We start from the raw sequence: 19,215 nt of genomic DNA, 5'->3' as shown, positions 1-19,215 counted from the left end.
TGCGGCCTCTTGAGGAGCTAGTCTCGATGCAAGTCACATGTGTGCCTGCCTCAGGGCCTTGGCACATGCTCCCGGCCCAGACCATCTCTCCCAGCTCCTCCCCAAGGGACCCCTCTACACTCCTGTCCCCTTGTCTGCCCTAATCTTCACCTGACTCATAGCCACTTGGTACACACTGATTCAAGGACTTGCTGGTTGCATTAGAATCTCAGGGATTTGTTTTCTTTATTCTTTATAATTTGGATTGGGGGTGGGTGTGTGGGTGGCTATACCTGACAGTGCTCAGGGACTCTCCTGGCTCTGTGCTTAGGAGTGAGCCCTGGCAGTCCCAGGGGATATCATATGTGGTACCAGAAAGGGTACTACATGCAACAGACTATGTCTCCACCACGACAAAGAGGAAACTGTACCTTCTGGTTCAAAATAGATGAAAGTGGAGGCGATTTTGCAAAGTGGAAGTGAAAGATGCTGGCAGGAATGGTTTCACTCACGTGTGGGGTATCGGTATTGAAAGTCAGTGGACTGGTGAGAAGAACAATACTAGAATAAATGGAAATTTAAAAGCCACTACAGTGGGCTGGAGCAATAGCTCAGCGGGTAGGGCATTTGCCTTGCATGCAGCCAACCCAGGTCTGAGTGCCAGCATCCCATATGGCGCCCTTAGCACTGCCAGGTGTGATTCCTGAGTGCAGAGCCAGGAATAGTCCCTGAGCATTGCCAGGTGAAACCCAAAAAGCAAAAAAAAAAAAAAAAAAAAGCCACCACAGTGAAAGCTGCAGAGGCCCCAGTCAGAAAGGTCAGTGGGTGACAGATGGAGCCACAGAGACCTCTGGGCTTGTGCGAAGGCGCTGGAACATAGGGTGTGGCGGGCACTGAATCCTGGGCACCTTGGGCGGCGTGGGGCCACACCCTTGAAATCCCGTCACGATGCCAGTCAGTGGCTGACCAGGCAGGGGGGCGAGGACACGTCACCTTTGGACTCAGGGACCATGACGGCCGTGTGGCTGGCTTGAGGAAAGAGGTTGACGGTGTCTCTCCTCCCGCCTCTCCAAGAAAACGTGTTTCCGGCGAAGTAGATCCCGTGCACGTCGGCCTCGTTTCCCGCGCTGAACAGGTACCACGCGACCCGGGCCCCTTGGCACACGCGCAGCCCAGGCAGGTTCCCGTACATGAACCCGTTGATGGCTGTGAGAGTGGGGCAGGGACACGTGAGCCGAGTGGGTCACAGCTCCCGCCCCAGCAACCCGGAGACTTTCCAGCACCCATTTTCGTTTGTTCATTTTGTTTGGGGACCACCCCCTGCAGGGCTCAGGGCTGACTCCCGGCTCTGCACTCAGTGCTCACTCCAGGAAGCGCCCAGGGGTCCTGATGTGGTGCCGGGTGGAATCTGGGTCAGCCGTGTGCGAGGCAAGCACCTTGCCCACTGGACTCGGGCTCTGGCTCCACTCATCTTGTTTTTAAAACGTCTTTTTAATTATTATTCTCATTTGTTTTAAGGCACACCCGGCAGTGCGCAGGGCTTTCTCCTGGCTTTGAGCTCAGGGATCACTCCTGGTACTTCTCAGGGACTTTAGGCGGGAGGGGATTGCACCGTGGTGGGCTGCATGCAAGGCGGTCACCCTTTCCACCCACTCTCTCCAGCCCCTATTTGCTGCGTTCAGGAGGCTGTCTACAGCACGATGTGGCTGGGGTGTCTCTATCTAAGAGGGCAGAATGGAACACAGGGTTTCGTTGCACTGTGTCCTCACTGGCCAACTCTCTGCCCTCTCATCATTCATCCCGGTGAGTGTCCAGATGGGTGACAAGAAGCAGCTTTTCGGGGACATGGTACACTGGGAAAACGTTTCTTGCTTTGAATGGGAAAATTTCTGATTTGTCTCAAATAACAGGGGAAAGAACAAACAGGATGCCTTCTTTCACATTTGTTTCCAATAGGTAGTACTGTCACTGTCACTGTCCTCCCGTTGTTCATCGATTTGCTCGAACGGGCCCAGTAACGTCTCCATTGTGACAATTGTTACTGTGTTTGGCATATCGAATACATCACAGGGAGCTTGCCAGGCTTTGCCTTGCGGGGGAGATACTTTCGGTAGCTTGCCGGGCTCTCTGACAGGGGTGGAGGAATCGAACTTGGGGTGGCCATGTTGGCCGCTTGCAAGGCAAATGCCCTACCCGCTGTGCTATCGCTCCAGCCCAGATAGTACTAGTATTTCCAATTGTCAACAAATACGAATATTCATGGGGTGTCTCAAAAAAGCATACTCGGGGCTGGAGGGGTAGCACAGTGGGTAGGGCATGTTCCTTGCACGTGGCCAACTTGGGTTCAATTCCCAGTATCCCATATGGTCCCCCGAGCACCGCCAGGAGTAATTCCTGAGAGCAGAGCCAGGAGTAACCCTTGTTCATTGCTGGGTGTGACCCAAAAAGAAAAAAAAAGACTATAGGGAGTGTGATTAATCTCAGTTCCCCACGATGAACCTGGTGTTATTAAGTGTTATTGTTATTAAGTCAGAAGCATCTAGTCCAGTAACTGTCAAACTTAAACATCAGAGTCACCTGTAACCCAGAGGGGTTGTTTAACAAAGATTATTGATCCCCTCACGTTTCTGATTCAGTAGATCAGGCCAATGAATTTGCATTTTTAGTAAGTCCCTAGGGGGGCTGGAGCCATAGCACAGTGGGTAGGGCATTTGCCTTGCACACAGCCAACCCGGGTTCGATTCCTCTGCCCCTCTCGGAAGCCTGGCAAGCTACCAAGAGTATCCTGACCACATGGCACCTGGCAAGCTCACCGTGGCTATTCGATATGCCAAAAACAGTAACAACAAGTCTCACAATGGAGACATTACTGGTGCCCACTCAAGCAAAATCGATGAACAATGGGAGGACAGTAAGTCCCTGGGTGAAACTGAGGTTCTTAATTCTAAACCACCTTTGAGGGGCTCAGCACCTCATCGAAATCTTTTTGTGTGATTTATTATTCTGAATTAAGTGAGATAAGTAGGGAAGATTTAAGATTTAAGGCATTAAATCCAACAATATGCTCAATCTTGCATTATTCATTTGCTGATAATCTGTGGGCAATGCTAATCACACCTTGGCTTAATAAAAAGCATTGCAAATAACTGGGGGGGTGGGGGTCACACTTACAATGCATCTTATTAGATTCCTGAAAGTCTTTGTCTGTCTTATCCACCTCATCTGGGGCAGTGGTAAATGCCAAAATGTTATCATCCAGGAGTAAGCTCTCATTCTCATCAAATACTGTGGGAAACAAGTAGAACTCCTTGTCGATGCTTTTCTGTAAACCAGAACCACAGCAGTGAATTAGAGACATGACCCATTCAGTAGAAAGACTCCCACACGTTCAACAGGGTTCGATTACAGACTTGCTAAGGGAAGGACAGAAGTCTGTTCCTTGTTTTCTACTGGCGCACAGAAGCATCCAGTTGACCCCCAGACTTTTCTGTCATTCCCGGGCAGTGGAGTTCTGACTCAACCAGATAAGCACATACACTCATTCTGCACCGAAAAATCTCACAATCCTTTCCCTCCCTTTCTGCCACTCTATCCGTAAACAGTGGAATCCATTCAAAATGGTGGAAGCTGGAAAGCAGATAGGTCTGTGCTAGAAATCAGGGAAGGGGCCATGTGGATTCGTGAGACCTCAAAGAATTCCTGGAGACAGAGGGGGTGGCAGCAGAGCGAGGCCAGGAGCATGGGCCGTCACGTGACTGGGTCAAGGTTTAGCCAACAGCAAAAGCCTTCTCCACCCCACTCACCACCCTATTCTCAGTGAAAAAACAAAGAAGTGACAAGCCTCAGGAAAAGCATACATACTATGTGATTCCACTCTACGCCAGGAAAAGCAGAGCTGTGGAGATGGTAAAAATGGGCATTACGGGCTTGGGGCAGGGAAGAGAGGGGCAAGAGGGTGGAACGTCGCAGACTTTTAGGAAAAACAAACCATCTGGTGTGACACTATAATGACATACACATGCCAATGAACATTTATCAAAAACTAAGAGTCAACACAAATGCAAACAGTGTTTCAGTTATTAATAATGCACCCAATTCCTCTGCCCACCGAGAGTATCTCGCCCGCACGGCAAAGCCTGGCACGCTACCCATGATGTATTCGACATGCCAAACACAGTAACAAGTCTCACAATATTACTGGGCAATAATACAATATTATTGCTTGAGCAAATCGATGAACAACGGGAGGACAATGACAGTGACAGTGACAATGATGCACCATCAATGGTACAATTAATAATGTTTCATCAATTGTAACAAAATTTTGCCACTGATGAAAGATGGAAAGATCAGTAGTAGAGGAAATTGTGTGTGCTGGTGGGGGTGGTGATATGGGAACTCTCTACTTTCTGCTCGATTTTTCAGTAAATTTAAAATTTCTCTAGAAAGAGAAAGGGGAAAAAAAGGGAGAAAGGAAGAAAGGAGGGAGGGAGGTGGGAGGGAAGGACGAAGGGAGGGGGAGGGAGAGAAAATAAAAGGAAACAGAAATGCCAACTGTCTATGGAATGATTCAAGAGTTCTCAGAAAACGGCAATCAGTCTACGAAATCAAAGCACATGAACTCCCAGGAACAAGTTACAAGTTATTCCTGCAAAGATGAGTAAGCTTTATAGGGGATTGCTTTTTTAAAAAAAAAAAGATTTTTTTTCAGCTAAAACATAATTATCCAAGTTAAAAATAAAAGCCAACGACAGCAGAGACCTGAAGTTTAGACACAGAAAACAGAATCTATGTAGATGATGTTAAGGAAGTTCCAATCCAGAAGCACCCCTGAGCAATAAGTCAGCACAGCTGGCTGTGACCCCCTAAACCATCAAAACAGAACAAGGCAAAACTCCCAAAGAAAAAAAACTCCCATAAAACAGAAAAAAATGATAAAATGCATATGCATAGTAATGATAAAGAGGTTACAAAAGAGAGGAGACATGATACTAACAGTGGCCATGGTCATCACCATGATAGAAACATCTAGAATGTTCATATTCAAAAGCTTCTCTGGAAACAAGGCAAAATAGTAATAATATCTACCAAGTAGAGAGATAGTACAGGAGCGATCCCTGAGCACAGAGCCAGAGCCATACTAGGCCCCCCTCTTCCCCCAATAATAACATAATTACCTAAACATGTTCCAACAAAGCCATCAACATATTAAAGTTTATGCAGTTTGTGTTCTCATGGGTTGAAGATTATGATACAAAAATTCTATACTAAGGGAAGAACAGAAAGATGTCTTCAGAGGCTAGAGACCCTCATGTGTTGACCAAGAGAGAAAATTTCAGTCAAAACTACAGGTCACATTTTCTCATAATAATGCAACAAAACTATTACTCATGAAAGAGCCAAAAGTTGAAACATGAAAAAGCTCTTATTTGATCCAAATATTTCTCACACCAAAGAGGAAGCAAAAGTAAATTACTAAGGATTTAGTCACATCCATGATGGCAGTAAGTCTTTATGTAAGAACTGTAACAAAACACATGAACAGAGAGTTGGAAATAATTTTTATTTTAAGCAAAACCAATATTGTAAGCATCTGAATAGTTTAGGAATAAAATGAAGAAAAAAGAAAGGGGTAAAAATAAGCCAGAGATAAAAGAGAATATCTAAGCAAAACCTAAGTATATTCTTTGAAAACGTCAAAGTAATGCACAAAACTCTTTATAATGTATAATGAGGAAAGTGGAGAGAAACCAACCATATCGCACTGTGGATGAAAGGGGCACACGACCACATGTATTAAGAAAAAATGAAGACTTTTTTCTGAGTACATGTCATCAGCTGATTGAAAAGAAGCCGCATGAATAGATCAATATCCACAGAGTCAATAAAAACAGTGACTAAAATGTGAACAACAGGACCAAAGGTCTGGAGCACAGGCTTTTCATGCAGGAGACCCGGGTTTAATCCCTGTCATTGCATGGTCCCCAGCACTATGGTAAACAGATACTCTCACATATGGTGGCAGCATAAAACTGCACAATTCCTGTGGAAGGGGATTCAACTACATCCATCAGAATTATACATATGTTTATGCTTTGTCCCCACAATGTCATTTTGAGGAATTATCCTAAAGATGCTGGCAGGGTGTTGGGAGGATCCTCCCAGGATGGGGGGAAGCATGCTGAAAGTAGACTACAGATCAAACATGACTGCCACTCAATGCCTCTTTTGCAAACCACAACACCCAAAAGGAGAGAGAGAGAGAACAAAAGGGAATGCCCTCCCACAGAGGCAGGGTGGGATGGGGGGATGGGGGGTGAGAGGGATACTGGGATCCGTGGTGGTGGAAAATGGGCACTGGTGGAGGGTTGGGTGTTTGATCATTGTACACTTGAAACCCAAACACAAAAATTTATAAATCTACAACTGTACCTCATGGTGTTTCACTAATAAAAATGTTAAAAAAATACAGCCAGACAGGAATAAGGTTTCCTACTGTATTGCATTTATAAAAACAAAGATTGGAGCCAATCCAAGCACTTGCTCATGAATGGACTGGTTCGTAAATGGTGGCACATCCACACCAAGAGATTGCATATAACTTTCACTTTCTCTGCTTAGCCTCTACAAACATACGAGTGTAAGCTTGAACTTTTAAATATTTTTGTCTCACATTTAAGCATCTTAACTTGTTAATTTTGCTTGGTAAAAAATATTTTTTAAAACCTTCATTAACCTGGAGCACTTTGGTTGATTTAAATTTTGTGAAGATCAGTTCTATGATTAACTCAGTTTTAATCTTATTTCAGTCTTGTTAATAAAAATTAAAGTTCTGCTCTGCAAAATGGCACAATGAATAAATGACTGTTGATTTTTAATACCTCTTTATGTTTCCAAGATGCGAGCGCCGGAGGTATCGGCATTTTTGTTTTGTTCTGTTTGGGGACTGTGAATTACAGCGCAAATAAATATAGTTCCACATTCGAGGGGGTAATGATAGGTATTATAGCAGCCAAATACATGGATTTGGCTACTACAATACCAGGATTCAAGAATGAAAATAATAATAAAAAAAACTAATTGTTTTAATCAAATGCAGCTGTCCAAAAAATATGTCTGGGTACGCCCCTCTCGGAGAGCCCAGTCAGCTACTGAGACTATCTCTTCCACACGGCAAAGCCTGGCAAGCTACTCGTGACATATTTGATATGCCAAATACAGTGACAACAAGTCTCACCATGGAGACGTTACTGGGCCCGCTCGAGCAGATCAGTGAACAATGAGAGGACGGTGCTGCAGTGCTAGACTCACCAGTTTCCCATTTTCATCCAAGGATCCTTGCTTGCATATTTTCATGGGCCCAATGAGTCCGGTGAATATATCTTTGGTGGGGTCCACAGCTGAATAATACATCTTGGTTAAACACTGTGTGTCTTTGTAAGTAGGTCCCACTCCTTTGGGGACAGACCACTCATAGACCCAGGTCTTCCTGGGTGCCACACAGGAGGCTGGATGACACGTATCTGTAAGAAAGGTCACAGCAGAGAAGTCAAGCGCGTGGATGTGCTCCGCGGGGCCACAAAGGAGCCTGGGTTGGTCTAGAATAAGCCGGTTCGGAGTTCTTTGTTGGGAATCAGGAAGGAATTCGGCTCCCACATGGGAGCTAAGGGTGGAATCCCCCAGGTAACCTCCTCTACATCTCCGCAGAGGAGGGAACCAGGATGTTTCCCATCTCCATCTGAAGGTTGATGACCCCTGCAAATTCACCTCCAGGAGCTCTAAGTCCCGCATGATGGTGGCACAAAGAGGTGGGCCCTTCGGGAGGTGATTTGGTCAGCAGAGGGGTGTCTTCATGAGTGGAATTAGTGTCCTCAGGTGAGAGATGGCCCAGACCTTCCTCCTTTCCTCCAGGCGAGGGCACAGTGAGAGTGAAAAGAGAAAGGAGGCCTCTTGGGTGGCCAGGATGGCACCCCGATCAGGACTACCAGAGAACACTGCCACCTGTTCTGTTGTTCCTCTGCCACCCAGTCTCGGCTGCTTGGTTGCAACAGCCACGGTGGACTAAGATGGTGCCCTCTGAATAACAGCCCTAGAATAACACTCACACCCTTCACCACTCCATGTATCTTTCCTCTCCAAACAGAACTGAGCCTTCTTGAAGTCCAACATGATTTCCATCAGCTAAATTAACACCGAATGTAGGGGGCCATTGATGCATTTTCTATTGAACTGAAAACAACGGTGGAATCTTGCAGATGATCTGGAATCTCCCAACTTTGTCTCTGAGGAAACTCAGGGCAGAGAGACCCAATCACTGGCACATAGTTCCCTTGTAACGGTGGCTGAGATGAATGAAGGCCACCCTGACTGATGAAAATACTGAGTTATGTCCACAGAGTGGAGTATTTTCTATCATTAAAGTTATAATGAATCACTGTATAAAGTGCTTAAAATACAAGAAGACACTGGCTATAAATGATGTTCTCCAATCCCCACATGATAGAAATAGTATATCATCATAGATGAAAGAAGGGAAGAATAATAGAAAACATAAGAGTGGTTGTCTCTAGAAGTATGGATAATAATATCTCTGGTGATTCCTGTTTGTATGTTTCTTGGGGAGGCAGGAAGCTCAAGCGGTCCTCAGGAGGCCCTCGGACCAACCTGGGGATTGTCAGTCATCTGGGCCTACACATGAGGGGCTTCTCAGGCCCCTGTGGTGCCATGATGACCCTGGAGGCCTCCAGGGATGCACCTAGTGTTGCTGGATGGACCATTTGGTGCCTTGAATCAAACTGAGTTAGGCACTCACTAGCCCTCACTGCAAGACTATCTCCAACATCCCTAGGCTTTCCAATATTTCTTTTTTCTTTCTTTTTGTTTTTTTCTTTTTGGGTCACACTCGGAGATGCACAGGAGTTACTCCTGGCTCTGCACTCAGGAATTACTCCTGGAGGTGCTCAGGGGATCATGTGGGATGCTGGGAATCAAACCTGGGTCGGCTGCGTGCAAGACAAACACCCTACCGGCTGTACTATCACTCCAGCCCTTCCAATATTTCTTAATATTCTAAAAGAAGCATAGACTCTTCTTACAGTTGCAAGAAGATTTTTCTGTATTTTTTGTGGGGGGGAGGCACACTTGTGCTCAGGATTTATTCCTGTCTCCGTGCTGAGAGATCATCCCTCGAAGGATTTGGGTCCCTATGGGATGTCAGGGATAAAATCTAAGTCAGAGTGTGCAAGGCAATGCCTTCTCTGCTGTACTGTCTCTCCAACCCTGCACAAAGGTTTAAAAATGTGTAACAATTAGCCACCAGCATTCCAGAAGCACATCATGACACAACACAGATAAGGCACAACAGTATAGCCAATAATCTCACCATAAAAGCAGGGAAAAGTTCAATAAATGATGAGAAAGTAGGGGACGAGGCTTATTGGCTAACTGACATGATGCATAAGAGTGAGAGAGTTTCTTTGTAAGTTCCTCCCTAGGGCCTCGGCAGAACCATTTTCTGGGGCTTGGCCAGCATGGCCGTACTCACGTCTGTTGTGGGTGTTGAACTGGCCAAAATAGAACGTGCCCTCGTGGGTCTTATTCACTTTCACTCCCATAGGCTCGATACTGAGAGGATGATTTGCTTTGTTGTGGAAGGTGACTCTGATGGTGTCTCCTACCTCTGCCCAAATCACGGGACCTAGGGTCAGAGAGAATCCGGGTATCCCTTAGTATAGAGCATCAAACGTTTACAACATCTCGGTGGGGCATGGTACTTGGGCTTGTCGGCTGGCAAAAGCAATGTGGCAATCAACGACAAGCTTAGGCAGAGACATGCTCATTGGAAAGTTTGTCGCCTGTACAGTCTCACTGTCATTGGACGGGAGGATGCTGGAAAGAGATGAGGAGCACTTGGGATTCACACTTATAAAATTTGTCATTGTTTTTGACTAGGCTAGCCCACAAGCTTTAAAGCATCTACAGAAACTGCTCACGGCATCCTTATTAGAGCCATCTGCTGCCAGTGTGTTATTTCTGAGTCAGGCCAGACAAAAAAACACTGTCCTCCCGTTGTTTATCGATTTGCTTGAGCGGGCCCAGTAACGTCTCCATTTTGAGACTTGTTGTTACTGTGTTTGGCATGTTGAATACGTCATGGGTAGCTTGCCAGGCTTTGCCACGCAGGCGAGATACTCTTGGTAGCTTGCCGGGCTCTCCAAGAGGGGCGGAGGAATCGAACCCGGCTTGGCCAGGTTGGCTGCGCACAAGGCAAATGCCCTACCGCTGTGCTATCACTCAACCATTTTCAGTGGCATAAATTGAACTGACTTTGAGGTGAAGAATAATAAAACTGTGAATTTTCCATGATCAAAATTAATATTGCTACTAGAGAATAAAAACATAGGAATATAATACAAAACTTTTAATATAAACTATATTTGAGAACTTTTGAGTGTGTAGTTTATATATATTAACTAATTTGATACTTAAAAATTTGTGAGATAAGGTTTGTCATTCTCTTTTTTTTATTGAGGTACCAGGATTTACGATATTGTTAATTATATTTTTCATACTTCCATCATCTCTACATCACACCCATTCTCAGTGACCCTGTGTCCTCCGACCAGCCCCCGAGGACCCAGTCACCCACTCCCTCCAGTGCAAGCTCAGGCCTTCGGACAAAATCATCAGTTTTGATGACCTGGGCCATTGTTCCCTTACCACGTTTCTCTATGGCTCACATTCAAGTGCGGCTTAAAATAAAAATGTTGTGGAGATGGTGACACCTACACACATCCAGATGAATAAAGCAAAACTCCTGAAATTCCACAAAATTATAGATCATGATAAGTTGATCAAGGTTTTAAAGAACTATTATTTATTTTCTTTTTATAGGTTTATGCATTAAAAAAGAAGTATAAATAATTCCATGTCGATATGTTTAAAATGTTATATGAAATAGATAAATCTGACAAGGATATTAATTTAGTAAGAGTGAGGAGAATTAAGAATATTCTAAGGAAAAAATCTGAATAGGGCAATCAAAGTATAAGGATGGTCATTCTTATTATTGATCCCATTTTACAAGAAGTGGAGGACTTTCAGAGATCAGAGCTAACAGCTGAAGAGTGGAGAAACTCCACCTCTGGACATCAAGACTCATCCAAACCGTTCTGCCCAGGGCATTGACTGAGCAGGCCGAAGCACAGCCTACAAAAGGCTCCCTGCCAGACGACTCAAGCTTTAGACTTTATTTCTAAGGAAATGCACCTTTAGCTGGAAGGGCAGGCTAACCACATCATCATTAATTTAAACCCCAGTCCCTATTACCTCTTGGGGGAAAAAATACCCCAATCACTTGGGATATTTTTGGAGGGGCCAGCCTCTTTTACTATTGGTAACTGATTCTGGTAACTCATCTGCATTACATTGGGGTGTGAGTGTCCACAGTTCCCATGTCTGTGGGGACAGCAGGTTGCAGCTTTGTCTTTTCTGAGGTTGGTGTCACCAGGGAATGCCAGACGACAATAGTCACATAGACTCTGCATGGACTCACCCAGGATGCCAAGATGTTCTTCCTCTGGCACTCTCTCCTTTTTCTTTGTGAAGGAGCCATCTGTATACTCACGGTAAACTAACTTCTTATAAGAGCCTCCGATTCTCATAGCACCTTGTTCAAAGAAAACCTCGGACGCGCTGCAGAAAGAACACGGAAAGAACAGGGTTGAGTGCTGGTGTGGAAAGCAGGCGTTGACGGAAGATTCTAACGGGAGACGCAGTGGCACAGGGCCTGGAGACCTTTCTCCATGCTCCCCCTGGCACTGAACAAGAAGCAAGCAGCACCAGGACAGTTCAGAGACAGATGGTGGAAGGGTTGACTTTCTCCAGTGTGGTGGAAAGTCCCTGACAGTCAACACATCAATCTAGAATTGATGGTCTTTTATTTGCGGGGGGAGGGAGAGAAGGGAAGTTGGGCCACTGATCTGTGCTCAAGGATTTATCCTGGCTCTGTGCTCAGGAGTCATTCCTGGTGGGGTTCAGGGACTACATGTGGTTCTGGGGAACAAGCCTGGGTCAGCCATGAGGAGGCAAATGTCTTTCATCTTGTACGCTCCCTCTGACATGAACTGATCTTATTTTACATCTCAGAGGACACCCCTGGTAGTGCTCGGGGGAACTTCTGGGGTGCCAAGATTCAAACCAAGTGCCTTAACCCCTGCACTTTCTCCCTGGCCCGAGAACAGATATTTAAACAATTTTTTTTAATGCGTTGAAAACTGCAACTTTTTCTTCTTCTTTTCAGATTAGTACAAGCTAGCTTTGGAGCTTTTTCTCACTACCAGAAGTTCACCATGAAATTCACATAGTAATGTCACCAAGTTGGCGTTGTTTTTCCTGTTTTGCAATGAAAAGGTGACACCTCAGAAAGGTCTTTAACTTGCACAGAGCCACCCCATCCATCTCTTTCTTCCTTCGGCAGATGCCTCTGTATCTGCTCTTTGTCAGAAGCACTCCATGAGTGCTGTGAGTCCGGTCACATGACGTGACATCTGTCAGAGAAAGTGGCTGTGAACCAGTCTACAGCATGATCGGTCATCAGCACAAGTGCTCAGGAGCATTTCTCCCAGGGAGAATCCCAGAGACTTCCTGGAGGAAGTGTCATTTGGTTTTTTAAAAACCAATCCAGAGTTAAAAATAAGATCAATGGTGTGCAGGGGATAGAGTGGGGTGAGGAGAAACAACTTGTGGCAAGAAAACAAGTTTTGTCTGTTCTATAACAAGAGGGACTGAGAGATAGTGCAGGGCTTAAGGCACTTGCCTGGTATTCCCTGGAACCTGGTTTGATTCCTCAGTACCTCAGACAATCTCCTTAACATCCTCAGGGGTTACTCCTGAGCACTGCTGGGTCTGGCCAAAAAAAAAAATCCCTGCATATGGTCCCTTGAGCACTGCCAGGAGTGATCCCTGAGCACAGAGCCAGGAATAAGCCCTCAGCACAGTCATGTATGACCCTAAAACCCATGAAAGGAAGAACAAAAGAAGAAAGAAATAAAGGAAGAAAGAAAGAAAGAAAGAAAGAAAGAAAGAAAGAAAGAAAGGGAAGAAAGGGAGGGAAGGAGGGATGGAGGGAGGAAGGGAAGAAGAGAGAAAGGAAGGAGGAAGGAAGGAAGGAAGGAAGGAAGGAAGGAAGAGAAATAAGAAAGGAAGGAAGAGAAAGGAATGAAGGAAGGAAGGAAGGGGGAGGAGGAGAAAGAGAGAGAAAAAGAAAGAGCAAAAGAAAGAATAAAGAAATTAGCTGAGTCAAAGAAGCCTACACAAAAGGCAGATCACGTTGTTACTGTGCTGTAAGTTTATACAGATACCTAGCAGCCTACTCCATCCATTTCAGTATCAACTCAAATTTTCATTGTGGAATCAGCTTGAATGGTTTTAGAGGGGGCATGTGTTTGGAAATTAGACCCAGTGGTGAATTACCTTCCAGGCTCGGTTAGGTTTTGGTGGGTGAAGGCGTCTGTGCCTGAGGGCGCGTAGTTCCACACGATCTCTTCAGCAGCAATGTAGTACTGCCTAACTTTCCCGCGGACCTCGGGCTCCTGCAAGGGCTTTTTGCAGTCTTTGACCTGGAAAAAGGCCTGCAAGCCAGCTGCAAACATAGACATGGAGTTCACATTACTCATGTTGGTCTTCTGCCTTATAAACCACTCCCGGTCTAAAGGCAGCTGGGAATGGAAGAAATTAATGACAAGAAACAATATTATGAGCTAGACATCACAAAGAAATTATGGCTGAAAATGTCAAGTAGATTCCTCCTCAACCCCGCGAAGAGAAAGAGGAGAAAGAGCTACCGTTTTAGAAATATGGTTCTATTCTGGTGAAATTTCACCTGGGAGATTCTCTAATGAGAAAAACAGAACTCCTTAGGAAGTAAGCAAAAAAGGAGACGCTTTGTCCTGTTTTGAGGGCTAGGAAGAGGAGGCGCAGAGGAATTAATGAAATTTTGAATTTTTAAATTTTTTCTTTTTTTTCCCATCACAACTAACAGTGCTCAGGATTTCCTCTTGGCTCTATGTTCAGGATCACTCCTGGCAGGGTTTGGAAGACCACATGTGGTGCCAGGGATTGAACCCAGGCCAAAGTACAAGGCAAGTGCCTACCCTACTTTTCTTTAGCCAATGAATGTTATGGCTAAACTGTTACACCAAGTGGTTGTACAGGTCCTTTGACAGGTGAAATTTATTTGAAGGTCAAAGTAACATACTCAGAGATCCAGATTAAACCTAATGTCATTAGGAGACCTATCACAAACTAGTATTTTTCCAATACTAAGAATGTCTGATCATCTTATACTTAAAAGATAAAGATACCGACTGAGTTAAACCAAGGAATAACTGGATTCAGAGAACAAACTTTGCTCTATTTGAAGAAATCAATTTTGTGAAAATCTGAAATTTGTCAAAATAATACCAGATCTTGTGAAGCTTCCAATATTGTCTATTGATCAAAAAAGATGTATGCAATAATGTAATTTTAGGGCAGTAACATACATTGAAGGCTTTTCTAACATGAACACATTTTCAGTTTTAATTACTTTAGAAATGATCCAGTCTTTCTAAAAATCACATCTGATGCATTCTGTGCTGGGAATAAAATTAAACAGCTAGTTCAAAGCTCAGATCATTTCAAGAGTTGTAGCTGGTAGTTCCCAGCAATCACCCCTCTCTTCCTTCTCTAGCATAACTGAGATGTGACCTTTCTTTGGGCAATGACTCTCCTACCTTTCAGATGGTTTAAGTTCTGACAACTGAGCATCCATTCTCCAGGACTCTGGGCCACCATAAAAGCATCAAAGAGGGTCGCTGGAAACAGATTGATTGTATCGATTCGATAGTTCTTGTTAGTCAACGTTTGCCCATGGAAGTAAGCTGCATGGATATCCACTTCATTGCCCATTCCAAAAAGATACCATTTCACTCTGTCCTCAGCACACATGGAGAGGTCCGGGAGACTTCCAAATGTGTATCCGTTCACCGCTGGAAGTCAAACAGAGATGGTGATTGGACACGCATATCTGTGTTTGGGATAGGGATCGTGACCTCTACAGAAATGGAGTCTGTTCGGGATGGAATCTAGCTGACACAGTCTTCTGGAAACTGAAGTGGAAAGTGTCTGCACTGCTCTCCTGTCTTATATATCTTTCATTTTGGACTGGATTCTTGTCATTCAATATCCTTAGATGAATAGAACACTGAAAAGAACACCTACGTACTAGTATATATACCATATATACTCAGTATATATATATATATGTATATATATATACACATATATACGTGTGTGCATTTGTAAACATGCAAACATGTGCGTGTATACAAAGCATGAACATATATAGTGAATGAAAACAAAACTGAGTCAGTCAATCATGAATCATGTTGCAGAGTGAATAGAAATTATTTTAATGTTTTCTTTTTGCTTCTTGGAAGTCTCCAATTTTCTTTTATGAATCTGAATTGTGTGAATCGTTTTTCAAAAAAAAGGTCGGAAGACAAATTGGAAGAAATATGAAGGAGGAAAGAAAGAGATGTAGGGGAAGGTGCAGGATCAATGTCCAGAGCAACAGAGATCTAAAGCTCGGGGCCCTCCAGGGCTGTACTTGGGGATGCTTTAGGGAACTCGTGATGCTGGGAATCAAACTGGGGCCTGGCCTGGGCCTTAACTTGTGCTTTCTCTTTACCCCCTGAAGTACTTTTTTTTTCTGTTATCTATTTGCATTAGCATATAACAAAGGCAGCTGGAAGCCAAAGTCGGAAATCAGGGCCTGTACTTTGTAAATAGGTTTGTTTTTCTGTTTTGATAGTTACTTTATTTTGTGTTTTCTGTTTCCCCAAGAAAGGTTATTTTGAGGCTACACAAAGATCCTTAAGAATTGATTTAGTTGATGGGGGTATGGTGCTGCTAGCAGGTCAATCTGTACCTGCGAGGCGAGTGCATCAGCAGCCTGATGGCGCCTTCAGACTTCCAGATACCCCAAAATTGCTGCTGTGCCTTTGGCCAGACCCCAAAAACTTGGGGCAAAGTTTACCAAGAAAGTAAACAGCCAAAAGTTAGGTATGTGGGAAACACACCCTCAAACCACCTCTGGCTCAGCTATATAATTGGAGGCATGGCCTCTCTGGTTCCTGATTGAACTGCTTAATGGCCATGATCCCAGTCAGAGATTCAGAAACAAATCTCAAAACCCAGCAGCTTTTGGCAGAAATGCGTCCGGTCCCTGCAGTAGGTTACCGGTGCTGGGCCAACCAGGTGGGAATAGGTTTCGTGCCTTGGCCTGTTCCCAATGGCGGCCCAGTGGCCACCATCCTCTAGAGGCCACTGGACAGTCAGGTTTGGGCCCACAGTGACGAGACACGCAGGGCCTCATGGGATGGGGGTGGAACCGGTCCTGTCCTCTCCACCCCAACGAGACCCCGAGTCATCGTCCACGAACGGCCTCTCTGGCTCCTGATCAAGCTGCTTAATGGCCATGATCTCAGAGACTCAGAAACAAATCTTGAAACCCAGTGGCTTTTGGCAGAAATGCATCTGGACCCCATAGTAGGTTACTGTGTTGTCCCTCCACCTGCTCCCCCTTGGTGGCTTGGTGGCTGTCATCCTTCAGAGGCCATTGGACAGTCAGGCTTGGGTCCGCAGTGACGAAACTTGTTGGGTCTCATGGGATGGGGGTGGAGCCGGTCCTGTCCTCTCCCCCCCAATGAGACCCCAAGTCATCGCCCATGAATGGCCTTTCTGGCTCCTGATCAAGCTGCTTAACGGCCATGATTCCAGAGACTCAGGAACAAATCTCAGAACCCAGCAGGTTTGGGTAGAAATCCCTCCAGATTTAAGAGTTAAAATTTCGGAATTTCAAAATCTCACAGCCACTACTGCAGCCACGCAACATCATATGTTATTCATAACCAGCAATCACTTCACTTAATCACTTAATCCCCGTTATTCATCGATTTATTTGAGCGGGTGCCAGTAACGTCTCCATTCATCCCGGTTGCGTGCTAGCGTAGCCCAATGGTATCTGTTCGTTTTAGGAACATGTAGAGCCTCAAACCGATCATTTAGGGTCTTGACGAAGAAGTCAATAATAATAATAACCAGCAATAGAAAACGAATTATCTACTATTGCCTTTTCAGCAGATCTGAGTGTTGGGGTAAAATCTCAAATAATAATGGTGGGTCTGGTGTCAAAATATTGAATGTGATCAAAGTAGAGAGAGAGTAATGTGGAAATCATCTACCCCACAGGTAGGGGGATGATGTGGGATGGGGGTGTACTGGGGTTGTTGGGGGTGGAGAATGGGCACTGGTGAAGGTACGGGTGTTTCATTTTATGACCAAGACTTAGACCCAAAAGCTTTGTAACTGCTCTCATGGTGATTCAATAAATAAAATTGTAAAAAATAAAAAAAAAGTAAGGTGGAGAATAAGCACAATTCAATCAGCTAATTAGTGGCTGAATAAATAGCAGTACTCCTACATAAAAAATTTTTTATTTAGTTGATGTAAAGGGATTTGGTTCCTTATGCAAATTCTGGGCAGTAGGCAAGCTTAGTGAGCTCATTATTCTGTGTCTGAGAACAAAGGAGTAGTCCAGACAGAAAGAAAATGTTTCTAGAAGAAATAAGGTGAATTAAAAATAGAAAATAAATAATGCAGGGGCCTGAGACCCAGGGATATGTATATGCAAACTTTTAGATCTTGCTTTAAACTACTTTCTTAATCATAGTTCAGTTCTTTACGGTATAATTTCAGGCATTTATTTTAATAACTTTAGGCAGACTGATAATTTTTAGAGTGAGTGTGTAGGAGAAATTATTACCTAAGTATGAGCATACAGGTACATTAAACCCTAACTGATGCTGTTTGGGGAGCAACGTGGTGAATTTGTCTTTACTTGATTAATAGCTGAATATCAAGTTGGACACCAAATCTGATTTGTTTCCAGGGGCACAGAGACATGCTACTGATTCACGTACAGAAATAAGCTTAGCAGAAGGGACGGAGTAATAGGAAGAAGGCAAGTGATGATGTTCTTCTGGAAACTCACAGTGCATCCTGTTACTTTCCTGGAACTCTTCGTCCTCTTTGTCGACCTTCTCTGGTTCTGAGCAGTAGGTCTGGATGTTGTCATCTAGGTACCAGCTGAGATTTTCATCCACCACAGAGAACATGACCACAAATTCTTTGTCAATGTTCTTTTCTTTTTCTCCATCCAGAGAATCTGAAGTAAAAGTCACATTTATTTATTTATATTTTAGAACTTAAATCTATGGCATGTGGTTTAGTATCTTATAGTTAATTTTTTCCTAATATTTATCTTCCTGATATACCACACTTTGTACAAGTCCATCTTACTTTATAGAAATAGAAATTTTGTTGAGGGGGGCGAGAGGGTAGTTTGGGGCCACACCCAGCACTGCTCAGGGCTTATTCCTGGCTCAGTGCTCAGGGATCACTCTTGGCAATGCTAAGGGGCCATCTGTGGGGGTCAAACTGGGACTGACCACTTGCAAGGCAAGTGCTCACCACACTATTCTCTCCCTAGATTCTTAAGGAATTTTACGTACAGTCTCCTAAGCTTGGGAGACCTCATCTCTCTGGATGTTTACTGAACACATCACGATTAAATGGTTTTTATGAAAATTAAAAGGTTCATTAAAAATTTTGTATGTGTATTTTGGTGCTTACAACAATAACCTGAGACAGGTACTTGCAAGTAACTAATTACTGCTCAAATAAGAATTGGACCTCGCGTTCTTGATCTACGACTTGGCCCCTTCTGCTTAGAAATCGTTTAATATTAAAGAATGCTACTGAGACAGTCACAGTAGGTAAAATCGTGTATTTCTTCAGCACTGTGGTAGGACATTAGATATAGAACTCCTGACCCTAATGTATTGAAATTGAGCAACGTTGAAAGAGTGTTTCTTCCACGGAGCCCTATCTGCACTGTCCCACCATTCCTTTTCTCCTGGACTCTGTTTATCTAGGGAAAAGGAAGGAAAAATCAGGGAGGAGCAATCAGGAAAAAGATGTGAATTCTATTGAAAACAAATGGTCTTTCTCTTTTATTTCTTTTGGCCTTTATTTTTTTTGCCACACCCAGAGATGCTCAGGGGTTACTTCTGGCTCTACGCAGGAATCTCTCCTGGTAGTGCTGGGGTCGGGGGGACCATATGGGATGCCAGG

At 44.3% G+C, this 19,215-nt stretch overlaps 1 protein-coding gene across 1 annotated transcript in view; it reads right to left on the bottom strand.

Moving 5' to 3' along the window:
- LOC130030168 (ceruloplasmin-like) overlaps window positions 1-19,215 on the bottom strand; it is a 53,103-nt gene that overhangs the window by 14,794 nt on the left and 19,094 nt on the right. The window contains exons 4-11 of the mRNA XM_056121388.1: window positions 18,074-18,247; window positions 14,754-15,008; window positions 13,453-13,621; window positions 11,534-11,673; window positions 9,524-9,676; window positions 7,291-7,502; window positions 3,151-3,301; window positions 973-1,185 (exon numbers count right to left, since the gene is read on the bottom strand). Of these exons, the coding sequence (XP_055977363.1) occupies window positions 973-1,185; window positions 3,151-3,301; window positions 7,291-7,502; window positions 9,524-9,676; window positions 11,534-11,673; window positions 13,453-13,621; window positions 14,754-15,008; window positions 18,074-18,247 (1,467 nt within the window). The remainder of the gene's footprint in view (window positions 1-972; window positions 1,186-3,150; window positions 3,302-7,290; window positions 7,503-9,523; window positions 9,677-11,533; window positions 11,674-13,452; window positions 13,622-14,753; window positions 15,009-18,073; window positions 18,248-19,215) is intronic.

This window comes from Sorex fumeus, unplaced genomic scaffold, assembly GCF_029834395.1.
Source record: "Sorex fumeus unplaced genomic scaffold, SorFum_2.1 ptg000044l, whole genome shotgun sequence".
Classification (NCBI taxonomy): domain Eukaryota; kingdom Metazoa; phylum Chordata; class Mammalia; order Eulipotyphla; family Soricidae; genus Sorex; species Sorex fumeus.
Note: the sequence above shows the minus strand (reverse complement) of the source record. Positions and strands in the feature narration are given on the sequence as shown.